Genomic DNA, 27,658 nt, shown 5'->3' with positions numbered 1-27,658 from the left:
GTGGTAATTTAAACAGCATAGTCTAGCAGTTTGCCGTTTGAGCAAAACACGTTGCATCATGGGTTTGGTGCATCTATCTTGGAAAAAGTTTTCATATATACAAAATATATGTTAACGTATTTTTTCTGAGAGGAGGGTGAAAGAAAGTATTCCATTTCATTTACCAAATGACTTAATTGGTATTTGAAGAACTAACCCTGTTGTGTCCAACAAATGTTCTCAGACTTCAAAACGCATTTGTGACAACTTTGAAGGATGTATGAAGTTTCTCTGATCACCTCTTGTGTAAGCAAGACTTCAGTTATATCCACACAAATTTACAAACTATATTGGTCAGAATATTGTAAACGTCTTTGGCTGAACTATGATCCATGGACTACTTATAATGAGAAGTTCAAAATGTCTAGAACTGTTGGTAGTTTCAAACAACTTGACTGAAAAATTGTTTTTTATTATTGGGTATTAATACTTGGAGGGCTTGAGCGTGGTTTAATGGATTATAGTTCATCCATGGTTCGAGTCTCTGTACAAACAAACACTTTACATTTTCAGCTTTGGGTGAGTTCTACCGTATTACCAATAACGTCAGGAATTTCGTATTTATGTGGCGGGTGCCGCCGAGTAGATTACGTCTCGTCTTATTTTGTACTTCCAAAGATGTCTTTTGTAAAATAACACGTGGCTTTGCACATCAAGTAGTCTTCTGATGATGAAACACCCAGTTTGGAGACAGATGTCGCAGCATAGTGGGTTTTTTTTTCGATTAATTAATGTAGCATCAGTAGTCTTCACCATTTCATAGGACAAAATTCATTCTTTAGTAATTCGCAGGAAAAAATAAAATGACCATACGATGGATGAGTATGATAGGAGAATTTATTCGAATATAAACGTTCGACAACTAGTGGTCTGCAAAAGGTCGTTACAATAATTTCACTCGCTTTCAAATAAAGTACTTAAGTGATAGGACCTTTACCATAGAATATGCATCAAAAAATTAACGTAGAAAATATGATAATGTGTATATATTTATTGCAGTGCAACAAAATTATTGTAATACTTGAAATTAGCTTCCTGAAATACTTTAGAAGAACGAGTGAAACAACATTACGTACCTATAACCCTTATTTATATGATCCATTGTAATAACTAAAACTGGTGATACTCATTTAAAAACATTTTCGTGTTGTGGAATGTTATTAATTCGTTAAATCAACCGGCTTTTAAAGAACGGGAGGTTTATTGTGGTGAGGTTTTAATATCACGTGATGCGTCGAATGTTCCATTTGTTCTGTATATCTGAGGGTAGTTGATTAAGAGAACTTTATGCCATAATTTTATGGTTGTTGAATTTTACATATATGAACAAAAAGAGCACAATAGTGTTTTGGATAATTATTCTAGATGTCTCTACTTAGATAAAGATTAAAGATAAAACCGAAGAATCGGGTTAACCCCTACAGTGTGAGCATGACTAGACTCGTTTGGTGAACGTGTATTTCATATGTCAAAATGAAGTGAAACTCGTGTTTTGTGTAAGAGGGAATCTGGAAGAAAATGTTAGAGTGAAATGTGTATGTTAAAAATAGCCAAATTTATAAAAAAAATAAAAGAATAATAACCATGCTTATTATATTGTTTAGATAAAACCTGTTAAAATTTCTACGAAATAGCCAGTGTTCGAACTAACACGTTAAAATTATCAATAACCTTTTCCAATTCTACGTTAAAACAAGTTTGATTTTTCTTAAATATATTTTGGCAAGTGAGATAAAAGTGACACGAACATGGAATGGTTATATTGGGGGCACACCCATATGATAGCTTGAGTGTATCAACTACAAAGCCGAAGACACATTCATAACTGCTGAATTATTTTACGTTTCTTCATAAATCAATGATGGGGAATCTTGTCTCGGTATTTAAAATGGCTCAGATGTAGTTCAAAAATAAACCAACTTTTACACCGTTTTAAGGCTGCATATATCAGGTTTTGGTTTGCGTTCCGTTATTGCCAGAAGACAAAAATACGCTCTGTACTTTAAGCCGTGGATGCGTTATAAGAGCGGCGGTCAGATCACTTACTCGATTAAAATAGCCCACGAGTTGGTGGTAGGGTGTGTGAACTAATTACGTTCCTTTTGATTTGTCACTTAAAAAAATTAGTGACGATTAGCGCACGAAAGATCTTGGATAGCTTTGCACGATATTGGACAACTATTCGTACACTGCTTCATTACGAATATTACACGCGAAAGTTATTTGCTTCTATATTCAGAAGTGGTTATTTGAAAAACCAGTTTTTGCTTTTGTTATATATCTGATTTTGTAAATAATGTCCCTTCCTCAATTAGAATTATAACATATAGATCAGGCGATACTTTGTCTTTTCATACAAGATTTAGAGTAATTATGTAATACAAATGAAAATATGTAATTATTATTAATTAATCTGCCAGGCAATGGATAATGGCTACAATCCATCTAACATTCATATTGGCCTGAATCGAGTTGTTCAGCCGGAGATGATGTCAATGTGAGTAGGATCCTTTTAAAGGGGTTAATTAATGTTGGGTGTATCAAAATGTTTCATGCTTATTTTTTTCTTCCTATATTCTGATGTAAAAACCCTTTTGAAACGACAATGAAATAATCCAGTACTTGTTATTTTCCGAAATAGTTTCAAAGAGCATTCATCATGCTGTCTTTGTCACATGGTTACGTTGTTACTGTGTTTTACTATCAACTTAAAAGTAATTATATGCATGCTTAACGAGTGTTTTTTATTTATATATAAAGGGCTAATATTATCCTAAAAATTAACCAACAATGTGTTATATTTATATTAATTGGGAAATGAAAATATTTAAAGAAATGTTAAACACACTTTTTTAGTTAAATATGACGAAGTTTAAGGCTATAAAAAGTGTCAAAGTAATAATCCAATTTGTTATGGAGATCCAAATCAAATACTGGTATTAAATAAATTGTTTTCCTTTTTAGTAATATGTGGTTCGTTATTTCACATCATGACAAGATGAATGATCCACCAGTACATAATTTGGCATTTTCAATATTTGATATGCACTGTTTCCGATTTTAATATTTCGAAATGAGCAGTCAACATTTCAGATTCGAAGGAAGAACTTTAATAAAGAGTTTAGTTAACATTTCTTCCTAAAATAATGAATAGCAGCATCTAGTCGTCTTCAAATATATTCAGACAGTTGTATAACATCCACTGAAATTGCTATACATTCGTCTTTCCATAAAAGTTCTTTTGGCTTGCGTTTCGTATTCAGTGATGTTTACGTGGTTTGGTGGCACCATCGAAACACATAATGCATTTCAAATTATCTATTTCGTAATCGGGTATACGTCTTTTTTCAAAATTACGTTTTCCAGTCCAGTAAAGGGAAACTCGAAGAACAGTGATGAAATAAAAGCTACTATAAAGGTGAAGACCAGATTTCCAAAGATTAGGTACATCTGGAAATTAAAACAAAAAAAAAGACCATCATTTCCTTGTATTAATATTAGCATTTTAAGTTTTACCGAATTTGCTCTAGAAGGATTTTGTGAATACCAAGAAATTTCCAAATTAGTGCTAACAATGTCAACAGAATGAATTATCGTCTATTAGAATTCCAGTTGTTTGATCAATGACGTATGTGTGATCTTACCATATAGCTGTATGTTGCGTCAACAGTTAATTCTTGTACACCGTAGAGGGCTGCTATGGCAACAGGATGAACGAGATACGCAGAATACGTGAGACGACTGAGAGGTATGAATGCCTTCCAGGATAAGAAAGTGGTGATAAACCCTGTAGCAGAGTTGATAAAATGACAAATATTTCTAAGACTTAGTTACAAACAATAACTTTGATTTGTAAGAACATCTCTTGAATTGAAAGTTTAAGCTTTTAGTTCTTCCTTCGTGTGACATTATTTTCAACACACGTACGCAATTTTTAATCTTATGAGTAATATAATCTGATTATCAGTGTGATAATTCTACAAGAAATATAAACAGAATGCTTTTAGTTTCTGTTTTTGGGTATATGCACGCGAGTTGATTTCGTTGGCTCTGCGCTATAGACCTTCTGTCGGTATGGCGGATATAGTAGTCTGAAGAAATGCTCCGTTCATATATAACTGTTCTTTCTTTCTTTGTACTTTGTTAATTATGTGAAAACCACTACTTGAGTTTTTGTTGTGTTTATTTTAATTATATATTTCTGGCAGTATTCACTTATTCTGTTTAGTTGTGGTTCTATATTTCTAGCTGCTATTGATGTTGAGCGCTTTTCCAGACTGCAACGTCATCAGCGAATTGTGACGAGTATCCATGATTTGGGGTCGTTCAGAGGCATATTAACATACATTATGAAAAGGATATGGCTAACCACCACACCCTAAGGGACGCTAGCCTCTGGAGTAAATAACTAATAGAAGGTTCCCTCAACATTTATCCAGCATTTTTTGTTTTTAAAAAAGTTTGAGAGCCAGCGAATAATTCCACGCGATAGTCCCATTTCTGTCTTTCGGAACCGGAGACTGTTGTGCCATACAGTGTTGAACGCTTTCTCTGTATCAAGAAAGCATGCGACAGTGCGATAGACTCGTAGTTGGATGGTTCTTAGTTCGAAGCTGGTACTATCACCACTGTTGGTGTTCTTGAGCAAGACGCTTTACCCCATTGTTTCAGTCTACCCAACTTAGGGTTAACCTTAGATGAATTGTTTTTCTCGTCCATGGTAGAAGGGGACGTGTCAGGATTGTCATCCGCTTGTGTCAAGTAAGTGAAACTCGACACCGGCTCCAATGTGTCCTCTCAACATGGTGGGAATTTGACCTAGACCCAATTCCATTGAGTATAAAGTTTCATATTACAAGTGTCTTGCTCAAGTCACGTGTGTGTTTGAGAGTATTTATGTAAACTGGTGCACAACTACCTTGACTTTCAACCTAATACTCACCTCCGTAACCAACTGTACATGCAAAGGTCAACCAGGCAAGTCCAACAGCCCAAACTGTTCGTGCTAGAGCACTGTACATGGCAGAGGCCAGGTTGGAGGGGAGTTTTCCTTCATAAGCTGGCCACATTCCGTAAAGAACTAAGGTATTGCATACAATTGCCAAAGACCATCCGAGTAACGAATACCTCTGGAAAAAATATTAACAATATATATATGTAACTGATATTTTTTGTCGTTGTTGCTTACTAACGTTTATTTAAACGTAATTGTATATGGTTCCCTTAACATATTAACTAGTAAGTTACAAGGTTAAATTTATTTTAAAAAGTTGCAGTTTTATTCATTTTTTAAGATCACAATATAAAACCTAATTAAATAAATAACTGATATAAATTCAACTGTATGCCCATTGAAATAATTGGCAATTGCATTTTTGAAACTTAGACCCATTTTTAAGCAACGATTTTGAATAAATATTTGTAATTGTGGCAACTTGAAATAAAAGAGTATTATAACATAGCACAACGAGTCCAAAGTTTCGAATGTTGATAGTAGTGGGATGTTTAGGTAAAGATATTTTTTTAAAACGCAGATGAAAAATGACTGTTATGTTTGTGTACCAAATAATGATAAAATAACTTTCTTTAAAAAAATCATAAATTTATAACTATAAACAAACAAGACATTTTCGATACACTCTAAGCCTTATTCGACACTGATAATTAGGGACAGCTATCGCAGATAGCCCTCGTGTAGCTTTGCGCGAAATTCAAAACAAACCAAGTTTTGATTAAGTTATTTTGATACTATTTCTACAACAAGTAAACAACCATGTAACAAATAACATAGAATTATACAAACCATATTTTCCAATCAATACCATTAACAATAACACTAATGAATATAATGCTCACCAAAAAACTCACATTAACTGAACTCAAACAAGCAATCAAGACTTCAAAAAACAAATCACCAGGAAATGATGGCATACAAACAATTCACCTCAAATAAGGCACTCCGAAAGTATTTGACCACTTATTAGCTATATTCAATTTATCTTTCTACTCTGGATACATCCCAGTTTCTTGGAACCAAGCTAATATATTAATGTTCCACAATGAGGGTGAACCAGCTAAAGAGCCAAACAGTTATCGACCAATCAGCCTGACCAGCTGTGTGGGTAAAATTCTTGAACGAATAAAAAGTAATAGACTCTCCATATTTTTGGAGATTACTTCAAAATTAGCAGAGGAACAAAACGGGTTTAGAAAATTTAGAAAAACAACAGATCATTTAATTAGATTAACTGAAACAATAATAAATAGTTTTAATGAAAAAAGAATCACTGACATTCGACACTGTATGGCACAATGGTCTTCGGTTCCGTATGTACGAAATGGGACTACCGCGAGGAATTATTGGCTGGTTATCTAACATTTTGTAAAATGGAAAATGCAGAGTAAACGTAAAGGGAACTTTCTTGGAGTTCTTCACTCCAGAAGCCGGTGTCCATCAAGATGGGGTGGTTAGTCCTATTCTCGTTATCGTGTATGTGAAAAATGTGCCACTTAAAGACCGAAATCATGGATATTCGTCACAGTTCGCTGATAATGTAGCAATTTGGAAAAGTGCCCCTACACCAGAAATTGCAGCCACTAACTTACAACTTCAAGTAAACAGATTAAGTGAATACTGCCAAAAATATAAATTAAAATAAATCCAGACTGTTACATCTGCAAAATTTTTAGGACTAACATACGATTTTAAACTTACCTGAATAAAACATGTAAATAACATAAAAACTAAAATTTGGCGAAGAATAAACTATGCTAGAAGTCTAACTGGTAAAAATTATGGAACAACACCTGAAAACATTAAAATATACAAAACATATATTAGACCAGTAGTAGATTATGCAGCTCCTGCATGGATTAATGCAAGTGAAAAACAACTGCCAACCAAACGATAATCATTACAAAATACATTAATTACGACAGAATATAGAGTATTTAAAACCACCTCCTCAAAGTTTATGCATAAATACTCAAATACACAAACAATACCAGATAGGCTTCTACACAGTACAATAAAATATTTCTATAAAAATGAACTGTTATGCGAACTAGACAGGTTGCATATATGATTAAAAGAGAGCGAAACACCTCTCCCTAATTAATTTATATATTACATCATAAAGTTAAACTTCAGTAAAATAATAATAAAATATATATACACGCATATTATATATAAAACAATAATATAAAAATAATAAATTAATGCTAATATAAAACAGGCCACCTATGATCTCGACTCGGTGAATCTGAAAGTACAATATACATGGGCATTGCCCTGAACAGGGCCTGAATACTGTTCATCACTCTGGCCCTCATGTATTAACTTTAAATATACTAAGCAGTCCACCCAAACAATGAAAAGGAAGGAGGAAGAGGTCTAGTGTACCTGACCCTCCCGGGTATACAAAATTTATACACCTAAACACATAGAGATAGTTATTATGATAATTATTCTGCATTAGCGTTCTTTGAAGAAACTGGATTTTTCATGCTAGATTTCTTTCTATCAGCCCAAGAGTTGGCTACTCTTTTACCATCGAATAGTGGAGTTGACCCTCACATACAACGCCCCCACGGCTGAAAGGGCGAGAATGTTTGGTGTGAGGGGGATTCGAACCCGTGGATTGCGAGCGCCTTAACCACCTGGCCATGCTTTAATTAAAGACATAATAAAATTTATCCACTTTCAACCAAACTTGCATTTCAGTAAAATATCATTACAGCATGTAATAAAATATTGAAGAAAACTAAAACGTCTATTTAAAAAAATACGGAATTTATTAACATTGAAGTAACACTTGGGTAAGTTTTAAGTCACATGTTTATTAAATGAAAACAATATTTTTAGCACACAATAAATATTTTAAAATGAGATTCTTCCCAGTCTCAAAATATTTACTCTGCAATTTACTGTATGGAGATGAAATCCTTGAGATTGACAAGATATCGCACATCCCAGGTTTTAAACTATTTTCGTTAGTATTACTGTGTTATCCCTACGAAGTAAATTATCAAGTAAATGGTTTAATTGTATTTTGAGGTTGAGGACTGTTTTATTTGTAACTATTTATTGTGTACTAATAAACGCTTATTTATTTTAGCAACCATGGTGTGCAACATATTAATTATAATAATAGTCACATTTTTGTCTTTAGTGAAAAGCGTATGCGCGTCCTCTTTATTTTAAGAGGTATAAAATAAAGGCGGAGGTAAGTATACTTGACACATTTTATGAAAAGTGTGTCAAAGATTTTAATAATATCTAGTTATGTTGTAGAATAACATAAGTTTATATATTGAAAATATTAAGTAAGACAAAGTTTAGCTCTAACTAAACTAAAGAAAAAACGTACATTACTTAGTGTTAATGTAACATTTCTTTGAATGTAGGCCATATTAAATAAGGCTTAACTAATGTTAAGCCTAAGATAAATGGATTTGTAGAATTCAATGCCAGCGATTAGAAATATTTTGAAATTGAAAGTTGTGATACATCAACTTAATATTTTACATTCGTTTGCTGCCTGTTAAGTAAGGCAATTGGTCGTATAATTATCTCGGTTTAAGCCTGAATTAAAAAAAACAAAAAGGAATATTGCTGGTCTCTACTAGTAGAGGCCGAAGAATCACATTGAAATACAATTAATGTCTTAAGCTACACACTTTCCGGCTATTGAGAAGCTCTCCTTTAATCTTTCTGTTAGTTCATATATATATACACATACATACACACGATAATGCATACCATATTTAAACTATATTAATACAATAATGTGTAGTTTATTACTTTAAATGTGAATGCCCGAAATGTTGTGCTGAAGGAATCAAGATACCCATTGATATCCGAGTGTCTGAATACCAAAGATATATTACTTTTTGTATTGGCGTCTCACTTTGTATTGAGGGCAAAACTACTGAACCTATCTGCTGCCAACCTTAATTTTGAACTACTTACCTGAGGGAAGACAGTTGGTCAGTAGCAATCTATCACGCACCATCCGCGCAAAGAGACTGTCACTTATAACGCATTCACAGCTTAAAGTGCCGGGAATATTTTGTGGTATCGCAGATTTGAACCCGTTTCGCCATTTTTGAAATCCAGAGAAAAATATTGTGTTTTTTTTTTAAAGTTAAATCACGTTAAGCCTTCCTTCTTTGTCCATTGCAGAGAATCAAACCCCGAACTTTAGCGTTGTATGTCCATAAACTTACCACTGACTCACAGGGGGGAAGGGATACCAAGATATAACAGAAATTATAAAACGGGTACATCAGCAGACGCCAAATATTATAGAGAAAATTACCATATCATGAACTTCTAACATATAAAAAGTCGTGAACGGGGATTGTAATATCAAGGGAAGAAAAATTGAAGAAGCCAATGTCGTCGCAACAAACACTGTCTTGCTACAATAATAAACTGTTCAAAAGATAATTCGCACATATATATTTAGTAAACAGTAAAAATTAACAATCATGATGCATGTTGGCCCTTAATTTTGAAGGATTATACCGTTCTAAACATATTTATTTTATATTTTTTATCTAATATTTATAATTCAGGAAAGTTAGTGATTATAACGTTATTTTTTCAGTCCACTAGATAGCGCTACCTGGCAGTTAAATTGTTTCAGGCTGACAACAGGCGAGTTAGGCCTACGCTTCCGCAAATTGTGCATGGTGATACGAGGACTGGGGTCAAAACCTCGCATTAATTAAACAAAGTGTCGAAATCATCTGTCCATTTATTTTATTTAACAAATTATGTTTGGTTTTTCACGCTACGTAAAGTAAAATTCTTCCAACCAATAGTGATACTTTCATTAAATATCTAATATTGTATGTGAAACTGAATAAATTAGGAACCTTACCGTTTTCAGCACAATTTTTCTTCCAGTCCGAAATAATATGTATCCTAGTGCCATACCCACTAGGTAAGGACCCATTCTACAGTATGGTTTGATGTACACCATGGAGGAGTAGTTGTTTACCACAGTTTCAGGGCTGGAAAATAAGTTCGTTAAGTTAATAGAATTAAAGCAATGCATGATTGACAAATACAGTTCAGTCACTACTAATGTTCTGTATCGTACTGGAAATAAGAGTTGTTTTTGTTAACAAAGATGTCTGACAGATTTTCAGTAATAAAATTGACTACTAATTTTTTTTTCCGCTGTTCTATGAATATTGTCCACCATGGGGTGTAATTAATGCTGAATATCCGAGTCAACTGAATATTTTATTATCCGACGTTTCGTTTTCAAGGCGTGTGATGACTCATCCAGCTCACGAAACTAAGTACTTTTTTGTATTGAAAATAGTGGACTGACTAGTAGAAGTCAGTATTCTAATTAAAGCGTATGTACTTAAGTGTCCAGTAATGTCCTATACTTAGTAAGACGTGTGTAACCAATAAAAAACACACGTATATATTTACAGAACTTGAAATAGTTGTTGAAACGATGAGTAAACGGGTTCAATTACCTCGACCATTGGAAAAGTTAAAAATTCAATGAGATACTGGATGTCTCATTAATGTTATATATGTTTGCAATTGAGTCACAATGACGACAGAAGTTCTAGTCGTTTCTTATGAACATATTATTTTGTAATGTTGAATAGTGTAAATCACAAAGCCATGCAATGGACTGTTTGTACTCTGCCCACCACGGGCGTCGTAAGCTTACCACCGAACCATTAGAAGAAGTCGTAATTTTTCATTAACGTGTAAGAAGCGGGTTAGTCTTCCATAAATATGTGGTCGGTTATTTGACAATGAGAAATCGTTGTCTTTATACTTTTTGATTAAAAAATATTGTCATTATTTTTATATTATTTATCCCTTGCTTGCATTTATATATTGGTCAAACTGTAGTTAGCAAATAGTACTGAGTTCTCTTTTACTTATTTATGAAATTCGCTTCGGAGGGCCCCACAAGTCTTTAATCCGGCCCTACACTCGGAGGGCCCCACAAGTCTCTAATCCGGCCCCAGTGTAGATATCAAAATTTTGGTTAATGAAACCTCTTCCATATAACAGATTGATGTGAAAATGTATGTGTCGGTAGAAATCATATTAAAATTCTGAAAATGTTACATGATAAACTAGTATTTTTGCTAATAATAAGAGTTTAATACATTATTTTGAAAATACAATTCATGACACCCACTGCGCTGTAAATTCGCTGTGTGTCAGATTTACAATTTAACATCCTTTGTTGCTTGGCAGGTAGTGTAATGCAACTAATATTTGATCACTTTTGGAAGGAATTTGCAACAGCTCTTTGCAATACAAATATTTCACTCTCAGATCATAACTTGCAACAATCTAATATAAAATTTTCACACTCAGATCATGATTTGCAACAGTCTAATACAAAATTTTCACACTCAGATCATGATTTGCAACAGTCTAATACAAAATTTTCACACTCAGATCATGATTTGCAACAGTCTAATACAAAATTTTCACACTCAGATCATGATTTGCAACAGTCTAATATAAAATTTTCACACTCAGATCATGATTTGCAACAGTCTAATACAAAATTTTCACACTCAGATCATGATTTGCAACAGTCTAATACAAAATTTTCACACTCAGATCATGATTTGCAACAATCTATTACAAATATTTCACATTCGGATCATAATTTACAATAATCCAATACAAAAGTTCACACTCAGATCATAAATTTGCAACAATCTAATACAAACATTTCACACTCAGATCATGATTTTCAACAATCTAACACAAAATTTTCACACTCAGATCATAATTTGCAACAATCTGATAGAACATTTCAAATACACATCGTAATTCCTAAAGATTTGCGATATTTTTATATCTCTTGTACTTAGTAACATTGAAAAACAAACGAATATATATCAACTTAAAGAACGAAAACGACCAAAAAGACCTGTAACAATTGTATACTAACCACGGTGAGCAAAGTGCGGTGTCTTCTGACAAGTGAACAACACAAAGGTAAAGGGAAAAATCTGTCTATTTTTATTGACAAAATAGACTATGGATAACTAGTGAGCATTATAAATTGTAATGTAACTACATTGCAGGATTATTGCCAAGGCGTACGATCGTCTGATAGTATGGCTGTATGTGGCTGCATAGACTGTAATGACATGTTAAGGCTCAAGAATCCTATAAACTCTTATAAAAGTGGTTGGGATAGAAACCACTTCAAATCTGACATCAAGTGAATAAGAGTATTCCCTTTATGTGGGTTCCTTCAGTCCAGTAGAGATCTTCAGTAAGGTGCAGAGGACATCAGAAGGACAAGGGCTCATTGCTAAAAAGTAGCATTTTTCGAGAATTATAAGGCAACACTTTGGGGGTGTAGGTGTTGGGAAGGCTATGGGAGCCTGGAGTTGCCTCTAGTATACATAAGGTAGAAAGTCATAAGAATTAAAGTTTGTTTTTATTTCTATCAATCCAGTCTTATAAACACTTTTAAAATCTAAAACTAAACAGCGTTCTTCCGTACTTACACCAAACAGCACATCACAGTTGTTTTAGCCGCAGCAGAGCTGCTCATAAAACGGCTTTGAGTTGTTTAGTTTGTTTACTAGACCAAAAGGCTTAAGTTCAAATTCTTTGGCAAGACGTAATGATAATCTGTTCGATGACGGGCAGAGAAACAATACAGGGTTGTTTTACATTTACAATAAAGTTTGTTTGGGAACAAATAAAGCGTCGGGTTCAAGTTAGCCAATTGTATTGGACATCTACAAGAAATCGATATTATTCTTATTACTGACTGGTACAAGAAGATTCTCGTATATCATTTGACTCCAAGAGGAGCAAAAATTAGACAATGATTCGTCTGCTACCAAGAAATTGCGTCGACAGATGCAGCAAATGTGGTGAAACGATACCTGGATAAGAAAGGGAACTGGTGGAATATTTTCATCCATGGTTTGGTCTGAACAAAGTCTTGATATCAGTATTTTTAAGGCTATGTGAGTTTATATGGAAACTAAAAATATCAAAAATCTTCCAGTTAACATAAGTGAATTATGAGGATGCATGCTACTTTAAACAATATTTCACAATAATAATACCATACCTTGACAAACGTATGGTGACATTATAAAGAAGCGTGCTGCTCAATTTAAATCATATACAAAATACTAATATATATACAATATATTTTTTCTTTTTGTATGTTCTGGAATGATCTGGTACTAACGATAAATTTACAATTTTTGACGCTTCATTAATATTAGTTTCGAACTGATTTCTTGTATGATTCTACTGCCGTTATAATAAAACTACATATAGTTTTATTATATTTTCAAAAACTAAACCTTATTAATCAGGTTCTTACGTATAAGTGATAAATTGATCCATGATTGGCCGCGCGACACATTTTAAGGAAGATGCTGGAACTTAGGTTTTTGGAAACTGTTTTTCTTTATTTTCGTTAAATAATACAGCAAAAATTAATTACCTTAAAACTACTGAAAATATTACAGCGTAGTAAATAATTATGACCTAATTTTTAAACAGTTTGGTAAGATGGTTGTTTAAGAAACGTTTTCCTTGTTCTTATCTGATTTGCTTTTTTAAAGGTAATAATAAAATCGCCAAATACTCATTAGTTATAATTATATCTTTTTCTCCCGCCTTTACATTAAATTAGACAAGTGTTCCCTGTTCCTGGGAAAGTAAGGAACAGACAGTGAAGCAATGTATAGACTTACATGGCTTTGGTTATTAATGGAACAGGAGGCAAGTCTTGAGTAGCTGTAATGATACCAGTTAACACAGAAGTAGCTACAAAGAAAACCAGCCAGATGAGCGCTCCCCATCGGAGATCTCTGTTAAAAGATAATAATTAAGATAAAATAAATAAGTAACACTTACTAATAACATTCAGCTCGATACTTATTTACGGGAAATATTGTATGTGTTTATTCATTTAAATTACTTTTATGCAAAATATTGTAATACCAAACCGAGAGATCAAAGTTTCATTATTTAATTTAAGTAACAAAAGATGCAAATCTCCAGTCAAGTTTGGACTGGTTTGCCATTCTCAAGCGTTGCCTGCTGAAACTAGTTTCGTTTCACCGACAAAGAGTGGGATTAGCCATCACTTACAACACTCCCACGCCTGAAAGAACAAGCATGTTCAGTAATGGGGTTTCGAGTGAGTCAAGAGACATAACCAACAGGCTCTGTTGAAATTACTCGGGAGTGCAATTTGTAGGGTATTTTATCTTTTGTTAATGTTTAATCATTTGTGAATTGTTGTACAAGTGTATTATAATTGTTTTATCATCTTTAACTCTTACCCTAATGTTTAACTTTAGTTATTTCTAAATGTCTTAACAGAATCACAGCTTAATGTTATGTTTTATAAAGTTGTATTATGGAATACTAGTCGTACCTGTAAAGTGGATAAATTATTAACGGAGTAACGAGATAAAACTGGAAATCCACAGCTGTATACCACGAATGGCTTAAACACTGAAAAGAAACAAGAATGAATGGATAACGCCTGTATATCGTCTTTCGCTGCAGAACATGAGAGTATTACAGAATGGTAGCTTTAATGAAGTGATTTTTCTATGCGTTTGTTAAGTCAACGCATCCAGCATTAGTTATCTACACTGCCTCTAACCAGTCTTCAAAGAAATACTATTCAGTAAACTGTTTGTGCATCGACACGTTGTTACATAATAAGTCGAAACATGACATTGTCGAAAACTGTTTCCTCATTGACAACAAAACGAACATCACATTGTCGAACAGCATTCAATAAGCTGTCTGTCTCAACGTTGAACTTCGTATATCGAAATATTTGGTGACCGAACATTATATTTTATTATCAGAAATTGTAACGTTATCACATAAATACACAAATACACAAACACAAATTATGTTTAAAATCAATGTCTAACCAATTTAAAACATATACTCATATATATATAATATATACAATGCTGGAACTAACAGTGAATGAAATGAGTTTAAAATGCAGAAATTATGGGATCGCTTCCATCGTTGTGTTTATATCTCTAAAAGTATTAACACGAAGTGCATTATGATCATTTACATTTGTCATATGAAGTAGTATTAGATCTTAGCGTTTTTAACGCTATATTCTTTATGTGGTACATTTTTAAAAAGTGGTTTATAATTGTATTTCAACCACACTATGTCCATCGTATTCATCGCCTTCGACGCGTTTCGCTCAGTACCAGAGCTCATCAGTTCGATTGGAAAAAAGCTATTTATGTTTACCATGGATATGGCGGGCATGGAGTAGTTGAAATAATATTATAGGCTCTTCTTCTCGAAAAAAAAAACACTGTACGAGACAGAGAGTCGATACCCTACAAATACTGTAGTGTCAAAGATACAGTAAACCTAAATTTACAGTTTTGTTACAAACATAAGTTATTATGATTACGCCTCTTCAAAAAAGGAGTTTACGCCGTAACAGTTGATGATCTCACCATATTGTTTGTGTCGATGAAATTCTGTAAGTAGAGGGCGTTTAACCACCAGTTTTTCTTGCACCAGGCGTCGTACATCTGGATGGTGTCAAGACACTCAGGACCTCCTACCAGATAACGCAAAAGCACAGCAGAAAAGGCAATGATGGCCATCATTAATGGTGTCATGCTATGAATTATATATATATAAATGTCAAATGCAACTTGCTTATTTACCTCTATTTTATGTATAAAGAAAAATGTTTAGAGCCAGTATATGTTGCGTTTTACCTTTTTCCAAACTACAAAAACTGTTATTTCCGATTTAACATTTTTACAACATTATTAAAAAAAAAAACTGGCTTTTTGTATAAACAAAATAAATAGATCACAAATTATTCTTTCAAGCATACCAATTTAAGCTGAATTTAAATATAATTTAGCACAGATTCCTGTGTATTAAAAGGTTTTAGTGAAACCAAAACTACAAGAGTAAGTGGCTCCTAAACAGCTGTTTTGATTTATTGCTAAGTATTCGGTAAAACAAAATAAAAAAGCTATAACTTTGGATAAATGTGAAATGGAGAATGAACACAGAGAACACATTTGTCTAAGTATTATTTTTAGGTTAACTTTTAAATTGTTCTATCCCCCTGGTGACTCGGTGATAAACTTTAGAGCTCATAAAAAATGTTAAAATTTCGATGATCAATCTGAAGATATTAATGTCTATTACCTTGCTTTTCTCACAGACAAATGTGAGACAAAACACAAAGTTTTCGTGGACTCAGAAAGATAGCCCGATGTGGCTTTGCTATAAGAAAACACAAAATATTCACTTACCGCCAGTAACGATGAATGTAAAAAATGCCCAGTTGAAATTTTCCCTCTGATTTTTTTAGTTGTTTCAGTGTCAGAAATGTTACCAGGAACCCACTATAAAAATAGAAGAAATATATATATTTACATGTACAGATTCTTATGTTTATATAACGCTAAACACTTGTAAAAACAATAACTTTATGACAGCGACTCTTAAGCCTTGATAAAAGTTGCATCTTACCCGTTTAACCGACATATAACTTTTTTCTCTGATGTTTGTCACGTACAGTACCTTGCACAGCCTTTTATGGCAACCCTAGCATACTGCAAGGATATTTAATAACAACGTTATATATAGCAGTTAAAAACTCCTATAATGGTATGATAATCTCATTGTAACATTAATTCTAAACACTAACGTGTTACTTAACTTGTAAGATATTCTCCTTGCAACAACACTTGTAAACATGAATGTGTTAAGTAACACTAATAGTATGTAGATGTCAGCATAATATTATTCATTCAGAATAACTCTAGTTATCAGTGTTGGAATTCACTTTTACTATAATTGTGTCACATACAAGGGTTGAGTACGTTATATTAAAATTATTTTAAATATGCAATGAAGTCACGTGATAAACAGCCTTAGTGTTGGAACGGAATGTATCAGAACTGCATTTTGACATTGGAGTTTGGTAGCTAGTGTAATCTTATCAAAAATAATAATAATCGCTTTTGGAAAGAGTATATAGCAAATGTTCATACACTGAAGTTATAAAGATGTGTCCAAATCGAGAATTTGGAATTTCTAAGAGGGAGGTATTCCTTCTATTTTATGGCACTGAAAATAAAGGAAAATCAATCAACTTGGGGTACCAGGACTACCTAGGAATAGACCTACAACAGCTCGTATTTCGCCTGTGGTAAGCAAGTGCGGTGTCTTGTAACAGATGGAAAAAAGCAAAACAATAATAAAGGTAGTGGTAAAAATCGTCCACATGCCCAACAGTATACGCAACATAATCAAGAATCGTATTTATTTGGAAAAACGCTACAAGTCAAGAGTACCCAGGCAGCTGCCACCGATGTACCTGTTCAACGATGGTATACCTTAAGCAGCTAGCAAATAAAAGCAAGTATTCGTACTATTCCATACGAAGACGTTCATGCCAAGTCGCCGGAGGCGGCGCTTATGTACTGTGCGATCAAACTATTGAAACCTCCGCCGAGAAACAGTCATCCTCGTACACGAGATGGATTACGAAAAGCATGCAGAAAGTTATGTTCTTTGGCCCTAATAGTCTTAGGATGGAGCCTTTTGTTACGAAAACTGCAATGCATGGGCTTTTTTTTAATGTTGTTTCTTGGTTGGCGAGCATAAAGCTACACAAAGGGCAGTTTGTGCTGTGTGAACCACGAGTATCGAAACTCGGTTTTCTAGCATCATAAGTCCCAAGGCTTACCGTTAGACCACTAGGTCATTATCATGAAGCACAGTCATCAGATGGAACATGGTGAGTCGTGACGACATGGACTGTAATGACGTGTTAAGGCTCAAAAATCGTATTAACATAACGTCTTCAACTTCTATATTTAAATTAAAATGTCTCTAACGGTTATATTTAATAGAGTACGTTAATTCACAATGGCTTCTAGGTTTGCTTACGATGGTTAGTTTGAAGATAGAGGGGAAGGACAGTCAGTAAGATTTGTACAGCTGAATTATATTTCGTACAAAACACTCGTAACCTGAGGGTCGCGGGTTTGAATCCCCATCGCACCAAACATGCACTTTCTGCTATATGGCGTTATAATGTTCGGTAATTCCCACTATCAGTTGGTAAAAGAGTAGCCCAATAGTTGGTGATGGGTAGTGATGACTACCTACCTTCCCTCCAATCTTACACTGGTAAATTAGGAACGACTATCGCAGATAGCCATTGTTTAGCTTTGCATGAAAATTCAAAACAAACTCGTACAAGTCAGGCCTAGTAGTTAGCGTCCCCGGACTATAAATCGTGGGTTTCATGTTCCACACTTCCTGCTATAAAAGTGGCAGTTAAATCCAACTATTCACTCAGACGAGAGCAACCCAAGAGTTAGTGATGGTTTTTGTTGACTGGATGTTTTCCATTAAACTTATCGGTTCAAAATTCCCAGATAACTCTTTGCGTAACTAAACATTATGCGAACATTCCGAAACAACCGAACTCAAACAAGTTGGTGTAATCTTTTAAAATGAAGGATTACGTACAGTTGAATTGGAATCGTAGTAAACAGAGAGTCGCAGGTGAACGGCTTAAGTGGTCTGGGATAATTACAGTAAAATAAACTTCAAATAACAGAGAAAAAACAATGAAATGTATAATGGACATTATTTTTCTCTGCCTCTATTACTTTCTTTCGTTTATATTGCTCTGATAGTAGAAATACACAAACTACATGAAAAACAATACCAAAGTAAAATAACAACACAATACTAAATCTAACCCGTGACTGAAAGTTAAAAAACAAAGAAACACCGATGAAGGTAAAACGAAAAATTATTCACTCTGTTTGTTTCCACCAATTATGTACAAGACTGTAAGTTCACCATTCTGTTTTCCCCGTGGGTAAGTTGAGTCAACAATCTGAAACAGCTAACTTCCAACTCGCTAGATCTAAACAGTCCGGTGGGAACACAGAGACGGCCAAAATGTGGCGATAATTTCTGAGAAAACATCTCATTTTTGGCAACTTAGGTGGCTGACTTATAGAGATAACTAAGTCTGAAAATAATAGACGAATTTTGAATAGTTTAGAAAGCAAGTCATAGAAGGGTGTATCATATTAATGTGTGGTGAATGTTGACAAACTAATTAACTTACCTCATAAAAAAGAACGTGTCCACGGACAAAGTTCCATTTACTAATGGCTGAAGCCAAAGCGACTGAGCAATATTTCCAATGCCTATAGTAGATTCTACATCAGGAAGGAAAATAACGTTTTTTAAGAACTAGTGATATTAAGTTTAAGCAAGATTATTTTAATTTATTTTTAGTAGTTTTATGTTATCTGTTGCCAGCAATGCGCCATTCAATACGAAACGTTTTATATACATATATATATTTAGCTTTCTTTTACTCACCACTGGGAAGCAACATTTAACATTGTGATGAAACATTGCAATACGACTGGTCTAAACAATGTATTGAAAGATTAACACATGACTGGCCTTAACAATGTAATGAAACATTACAACACAAGTTATTTTAACAATGTGATGAAACACTACAACACAACTGGTTTTAACAATAGAAAAAAAACACTACCATAGGGCTGGTTTTAACTAGTAGTTCATGCGTAGCATTTCGCATCGTTTAATCACCGAGAAATAAAAATCGCTTTCTCTAGTTTGGCATTGTTGGTACATTATAGGGGTAATGGTCAAATTCCGCTTTTCAGTTACACAAAAGTTGCTCAAGAGTTGGTGGTAAGCGCTACTAACTAGCTGTTTTTTCCTTTAGTTTATAATTTCAAAATTAAGGATATCTAACGCTGGAAACTCTCCAGTCGCTTAAAGAAAGAAACAAAACCTTACATTCCCTCTCCTTCTAAATCATTAGAGTATCCAGAAATATTCATTATCACATTATTAGGCATCCTCCTTTTTGAAAAGCACATTAGATAGGTTAGAAGTGATGTGCTTAGAATGTGGTAAGTCTGTAATTTATATTTCTTGTTTTTGCTGTGTTAAAAGGATCGTAGTCTGCCAGTTTGGAGTTATACGTGATACAATTTAACGTTTCCAGAAGTGCTATAGAGTAGTTTCATCATGTACACCACCGTTCTTACGTAAGCAAACTATAAATAGTATGTCAGTTTACTAGCTTTTAAAACATGAATACTCACTAAAGAAAAGCCACCGAAGAGCGAAAGAACAGGAGTGTCCAATGATGATCCAACTAATAGTTAAAAAGCGAATCCCGTGTAACACATCAATAGACTCTTCTGCTCTCGACGTATTGAAAATCTTCCGGAGATTGTTCTTCAGAGATAAGATTACCAGAACTTGCTTCACTTTGTGTGTAACCCCTAATAAAAAGATGTGAATACATTTATAAAAATATAACAATACTGTGTGTTGTCTGTCTACATAACTACTTCGCAAGGTGTGGATGGATCTTCACAACAATTGGTATGGAGGTACATTAGGTCCATGTGGAGGGTACATACAAATTTTCAGTTTTGCGGTTTTTGTGGGCGTTATTTTTTAACCACTATTTCTCCTCCTGTGAATGAATCTTTATCAAATTTGGCATAAAGGCTTTATTGGTTCCATACAGAGGTACATGCGAACTAGTGGGTTCACATTTTCTGTTTTGCAGTTTTGTGAGTTTTTTGTTATTGTTGTTTTTACAATTACTTAAAAGAAGAAACAACTGTAATGTCCTAAGATAACCTTTCATTAACCATGAATTTCCACAACTTCTGTCTATAGGACGGGTATTGCAACAGATATAGAAAAACATTTCTCTGTTTTATGTTTTTTAAATGTAATAGTTATTTTCTTCAGAATCATCTATTGGACAACAATAACACTGTGTCATATATATTCATAGTAGTAATAGATTTGCCTTTCTGAATTTCCCTATCAAATTCAAGTTTTTCATTAATTTTCCATTATTCCTTTTAAAATTCAACTCTTCTATTAATATATTTCCCTTAAAATTCGAGCTTTTCCGTTAATTATGCTGTATTTCCCTCTACAGTTTCAGTTCTTTCATTCGTTATATTCGTATATACAAAAAGTGTTTCAGTTGAGACGTGACATTGCTTTCTATAAAAGAATAAAACAAGCCATGGAATAAGAAGTTTTCAACTCTTGTGTACATAAGATAATCCTTTGGTTATATAATTATATATAATTTATAAAGCATGTAACAACAGTCCATTAAAATAACCTTCAAAATAAATAACGACAAGATATTTCTACTTTACTTACAATATACTGACTTACAAATCATGTCCTTAACCTCATATAGCACTCATTTTTCCCTGGTACAACATTTGTAGTATACGCCCCCTAGTGGCACAACGGTATGTCTGCAGACTGACCACTAGAAGCCGGATTGTCCATTGTGTACCTTTGAGCTTATTGTCAAACACAAAAACAAATTAGAGGATATACGTGACCTTCCTTGAACTTTCGACGGTCTTATACAAGTTAAACGAGGCACGATCTCTTCACGAAAATTATATACCTATTGAGAGCGCTTTTGCAATATTACAGTTACACCTCAGCCAATAAAAGACCCCATTTTGAGACTTTTCATATCTTTCCAAATTCGTCCTTTTCCGTTATTTTCGTAGAATGGGAACCCAAAGTAAAACGTTATATAAGGTAATCAAATTGTTTATGTAAATTTATGTATATCTGTAAAAATGCATAGAACACTTAAGGAAACTGCTGGTGTGTCTTTAAAAAAAAAAATAGATATATGTGATTATATTTTTAGTTTATCAGATTTATAAATGCAGGTCAAACCTTGTAGTGAAAACTTTGATTTCAGAGATAAAGAGACGGTTTTGAATCCGTGCGTAAACACTACATGCTCCATGCACTTTCAGCTGGGGAGGATTTATAAATGTGACAGCTAATATTTTAGATGACCACTGCTTATATTCCCGGTCAGAGTCTCCAAATTAGGGACGAAGGAATGTAGTTCTATTATAAACCGAACATGATAACACATAAGTACAACTAGAAGAGTCGAACAGCTGTTTTAATTTTAAATAACACTTTATATCTTCGTTAACTAGACCCGACATCGCCAGGTGGTTAAGGCACTCGACTCATAATCTGAGGGTCGGGATTTCGAATCCCCGTCCCACCGTACATACTCGCCCTTTCAGTCATGGGTAAATTATAATGTGGCGGTCAATCCCACTATTCGTTGGTAAAAGAGTAGCCCAAGAGTTGGCGGTGGGTGGTGATGATTAATTACCTTCTCTCTAGTCTTACACTGCTAAATTAGGGACAGCTAGCGCAGATTACTTTGTGTAGCTTTGCACGTGGGCCTGGCATGGCCAAGCGCGTAAGACGTGCGACTCGTAATCCGAGGGTCGCGGGTTCGCGCCCGCGTCGCGTTAAACATGCTCGCCCTCCCAGCCGTGGGGGCGTATAATGTGACGGTCAATCCCACTATTCGTTGGTAAAAGAGTAGCCCAAGAGTTGGCGGTGGGTGGTGATGACTAGCTGCCTTCCCTCTGGTCTTACACTGCTAAATTAGGGACGGCTAGCACAGATAGCCCTCGAGTAGCTTTGTGCGAAATTCCAAAACAAAACAAAAACAGCTTTGCACGAAATTCAAAACAAACCAAACCGTTGACTATTTCATCCGAATCTTAAACAACCTAGTCGTTATTAGATGAATGTAAGTTTTAAGTGTTACAGGAACAATCCTTTTGAAATAGAAGTCTTTCAGCGACAAGTATGAAGGTTTATAACGTTAAAAATCGGGTTTCGATACCCGCGCTCGACAGAGCGCAAATAGCCCTTCGTGTCGTTGTTGTTGTTTTGAATTAAGCCGAAGCTACACAATGGGTTATCTGTGCTCTGCCAACCACTGGCATCGAAACCCGGTTTTAGCGTAGTTAGTCCGCAGATATACCGCTGAGCTACTGGGGGCAACTCCTTCTGTAGCTCTGTGTTTAACAATAGACAATCGATTTAAAGAAATTCAAATACAAATTTAATATTGGGCTCGTACCTCTAATATTATATTACTTACATATTTAAATGGTATTTTAAACTGTAAATACGTTTATTGGAAGAAATAAGTTTTTCTATAAAAATTTTAACTCAAGTATTTTTTTATTTCACAAAAACACAAACTGTCCTCCAAACACAGCAAACATGTGTGAACTAAAATATTTACACCGTGTTACTGAAGTGATTTTAACAACTTGTGTTTGTTTTTTAAGAACACAACTTTCGAGCAGTGCTTGTTAAAACACTTGTATTTTCAAGTCGTCTTTTCATTACGCTTACGTAAATTGTAAAAAGTTTAATCAATTAATTTAAATTGTATTAACTAACACGTTTGGTTTTTGAAAGTCCACGATGTGCTTATGTTTAATTTCAAACGTGTGTTGACTTTACTCACCAAACTTTTGTTGTGTTATTTTACACTTTGACACCTTGGGTTCAGTTATGTATACATATGTATATACCTAAATTATCTTCTAGTTCACGTGCAACTTTGGATGATGGGTTCACATTTGGCGCTTCAGCCTCTTTCTTCTTCTTAAAGTTCGTTCGCTGGTCAGTGTTAGAGAGTATGTCAAAGGTTGTGCCAAGGATGACTAGACCGATGAGTACCAGAAAAAGTGTCCTACAAAAGTACATACACAAGATTGTGTTAAATATATAAGATAACAGAGTCATACAAATATATACATAAGGTAATATAACATATACAATACAACAGTGACCTACAAAGGTCACGACATACGTTTCCTTTTACTCTGCACTGTTTATTTTCCTTTTAACCGAAACTCTTTGCACATAATTGAAAAGAATGAAGGGCCTTCTACACAATTAACAAAATATAATCGCGTTTTTTTTTTCTAAAAAATATCCGTTTAGTACGTGAAAATTTCACGTACAGAAATCTGGATTATCAAATAGACTGTTGATTTCATCGGAAGACCACTGCAATTTGCGAATGAATTTTGCAAATCCATTTCGCGCTGTCAAATTCTGTATTCGTGAAAATGTAACGTTTGCTGTTTCCTCTTCTAGAACTAGATGTACTTTCTGCTGTTTCCTAGATGTACTTTCGCGCTGTTCCCGGAAGTGTTTTGTTACGAAAGTAAATAAAACCATAATTAAAGTAGCATATGTTTTATTTCGCACTTTTGAAGTTCATGTGTCACGCTGTGTTTTAACCTACATGGTGCATACCTTTTCTCGTGATTCATGACATGCGCACGTTTTACTGACGTCATTTTAATGACTACTGACTGACAGACAGGTTGTTTGTTTCGAATTTCGCGCAAAGCTACTCGAGGGCTATCTGCGCTAGCCGTCCCTAATTTAGCAGTGTAAGACTAGAGGGAGAGCAGCTAGTTTTCACTACCCACCGCCAACTCTTGAGCTACTCTTTTACCAACGAATAGTGGAATTTACCGTCACATTATAATGCCCCCACGGCTGAAAAGGTGAGCATGTTTGGTGCGACGGGGATGCAAACCCGCGACCCTCAGATTACGAGTCGCACGTCTAAACCCACCTGGCCATGCCGGGCCCTGACAGACAGACAACCCACTACCGTATAGTAATGCGAGTGGGTAAAAACATGTTACACCTCCAGTGAGCCTTCGTCTTCTTTTCGGAGAAATTAAAGATATGGACTAAACTGTTTTTGAAAGACATTTTTACATATTATTTATACATTAAACTGCTCGATGGCCTATAGATTTGTGTGTTACAAAATCCGAAGAACCACATGGATTCTACAAAAGAAAAATTAATAAAAATACCATTAATATTATAATTATCCTAATGAATTACTAGCGAATTCCCTAGTGTGGTTAGTTTCATCCGATATTTGTGGGCAGTGTTTTTGCACTATTTTGTAACCGAAAAAAACTGAAAATAATTGAAGATTATGCAACGTGTGGATCTACTGGTGCCAAACACTATAACAACAAACTGGTAATTTGAGGGTTACAAATTCAGGATTTTGATTAGTCTCTAAGCATATGACAGACTTTGAACTGCAGTTGGAAACAAAAGTCCCTTGTTTATTAATTTTTCTCCTTACCCTGTATTATAATTTTGAGTGATAGCCTAAAGTAGAATTTCCGTGATATTTTATCATAAATCTAGAAAAGACCCGAGTAACCAACCAATCTGACATACTGTCTACTTTTGTGAAGTCGACATTTACTAAGTCACGTTGAGACTGACGCCAACGCTAGATAATGTGGAATTGTAATTTTGTAAGTAAATTATAGCTTAGGAATTAAAGCTTTTAAGTTTTGCAACCGAAGCAATCATTGTATTGAATAACTTTAAAAAACATGGTCAAAAATTAAATTTAATAAACCCTTAAATATAAATATCTATATGCACCAGTTTGAAACACTTTTAGAATAAGCTATATATGCGATAATCTATAGGTGAGACTTAAATTTTTATTCAAATGGAATATGTTTAGATGTAGTGAAACTGTCTGTTATATGTCCGTGCAACTACTTCGCATGGGGCTCGGCATGGCCAGGTGGGTTAAGGCGTTCGACTCGTAATCTGAGGGTTGCGAAATTTCAAACGAACCAAACCTAATCTTATACTGCTAAATTAGGTATAGCTAACGCAGAAAGCCCTTGTATAGTTTCGCGCGAAATTCGAAACAAACCAACTAATCCGTAGAACGGACGTGTTTTTCTTGGTGTATATATAACCTAAATTTCCAGTCAACACAAATACACACCAAGAAAAAACAAAAGACTGGAGCACTCATCAACTGATAAAACATATCACTGTAACAGAAGTCGTAACTGCCATTAACAACACAAAAAAACAAAGCCCCTGGAGAAGATGGTATTCAAGCTATCCTCCTAAAACAAGGCATTCAGGGATTATATGAACACCTAACAGCGTTATTTAATCTCTCACTATCAGCAGGATATATCCCGTTTCTTGGAAGGAAGCAATAATATTAATGTTCCAGAAAGAAGGAAAGACAGCGAATAAACCAAACAACTACCGCCCGATTAGCTTAATCAGTTGTATTGGCAAAGTATTAGAGAGGATAATTAGTAATCGTCTGTCAGTTTACTTAGAAGAAAATTCAAAATTACCAGAAATTCAAAACGGATTTCGAAAAAACCGCCAAACTACAGACCACCTGATTCGACTTACAGAATCAATTACCGACAGATTCAACAAAAACGAATGCACTGTAGCTTGCTTTCTCGACATTGAGAAAGCTTTTGACACAGTGTGGCATAATGGCTTACGTCATAGATTACTAGAAATGGCATTACCCCAGGAAACTATTCGCTGGCTGTCCAACTTCCTGGAAAACAGAATGTGTAAAGTAAATGTAAATGGGGCCCACTCGGGGTCCTTTTCACCCGAAGCAGGAGTCCCGCAGGGAGGGGTTGTTAGCCCTATATTATTTATCATGTACGTGAGTAATATGCCTCTGTCGGACCTAAATTTAGGTTATGCATCACAGTTCGCTGACGATGTAGCAGTGCCCCCACTCCGTCAATAGCAGCAACGAACCTACAACCAGTCCTAAATAACATCGAAGAATACTGCCAGAAATACAGAATCAAAATCAATATTCCAAAAACCCAAGTCATAGTATTCAGCAGACTGAATAAGCTGAAAAAAGATCCACCAAAACTCTATATGAATGGATCACTTTTACTGACTGCTACTTCTGCTAAATTTCTAGGTCTAACCTATGATTCAAAATTAACGTGGTTACCACATATTAAAAATGTACTGATACGAATCTGGAAAAGAGCAAACTATGCAAGAAGTCTTTCAGGTAAAATCCAAGGAACATCACCAGACAACATACTTAAAATCTACAAAACGTACATTAGACCAACAATAGAATATGCATCACCTGCCTGGATTAACATAGCACCCACACATGTTCAGAAACTTCAACGTATACAAAATTCAGTACTAACTTCAGCATATAAAGTACCTCGTAGCAGCTCAACCACATTCAAGCACAAGTATGCAAACATAGACACAATATCTGAAAGACTCTTGCATAATTCTCTAAAATATTTCAATAAGAATTGGCATAAAAATGACTTAATGTGTGATCTCGACAGATATCACGTACATGATGTAAATAGTCCTAAATACCTCTCCCCATTTAACATATATTTAAGAAATGTAACACGAGCTGGCCACTATGCACTAGACACTTAGTCCTTGTTTCTTTTTATTATTATAATTATTTTTTTATTATTTTTTTTAATCATTATTTTTTTCTCTCTCTTTTTGAATTATTATTCAAGTATTGGATAATAATTATTATTATTACTTCCTCTTTTTTGTGTGTATGTGTGTGTGTTACTACAAGTAGTAGAAGCATTCTCTCTATCGAGAAAAAGGAGAAAAATACAAAAAATATATATATATATATATGAAAATACAAAAACACAAGAGAAATAATAAAAGGAAAAAAAAACAAACTTGTTCGTCCATGCATGGACTGAGCCCTGAAATGGGCCTGAGTATGATGTTATACTTTTACTCTGGCCCAAAGCTTAAAAAAAACAAAAAAAAACACCTAAA

The 27,658-nt window shown here is 34.4% G+C and overlaps 1 protein-coding gene across 1 annotated transcript in view; it reads right to left on the bottom strand.

Moving 5' to 3' along the window:
* Positions 1-2,660: 2,660 nt before the first annotated feature.
* Positions 2,661-27,658, bottom strand: part of LOC143247608 (O-acyltransferase like protein-like) — a 47,952-nt gene continuing 22,954 nt past the window's right edge. The window contains exons 5-15 of the mRNA XM_076495934.1: positions 23,557-23,717; positions 20,233-20,415; positions 19,209-19,302; positions 16,363-16,455; positions 15,541-15,709; positions 14,469-14,548; positions 13,780-13,896; positions 9,927-10,059; positions 4,982-5,168; positions 3,684-3,826; positions 2,661-3,489 (exon numbers count right to left, since the gene is read on the bottom strand). Of these exons, the coding sequence (XP_076352049.1) occupies positions 3,358-3,489; positions 3,684-3,826; positions 4,982-5,168; positions 9,927-10,059; positions 13,780-13,896; positions 14,469-14,548; positions 15,541-15,709; positions 16,363-16,455; positions 19,209-19,302; positions 20,233-20,415; positions 23,557-23,717 (1,492 nt within the window). The 3' untranslated portion in view covers positions 2,661-3,357. The remainder of the gene's footprint in view (positions 3,490-3,683; positions 3,827-4,981; positions 5,169-9,926; positions 10,060-13,779; positions 13,897-14,468; positions 14,549-15,540; positions 15,710-16,362; positions 16,456-19,208; positions 19,303-20,232; positions 20,416-23,556; positions 23,718-27,658) is intronic.

This window comes from Tachypleus tridentatus, chromosome 3 (genome assembly GCF_004210375.1).
Source record: "Tachypleus tridentatus isolate NWPU-2018 chromosome 3, ASM421037v1, whole genome shotgun sequence".
NCBI lineage: Eukaryota > Metazoa > Arthropoda > Merostomata > Xiphosura > Limulidae > Tachypleus > Tachypleus tridentatus.
Note: the sequence above shows the minus strand (reverse complement) of the source record. Positions and strands in the feature narration are given on the sequence as shown.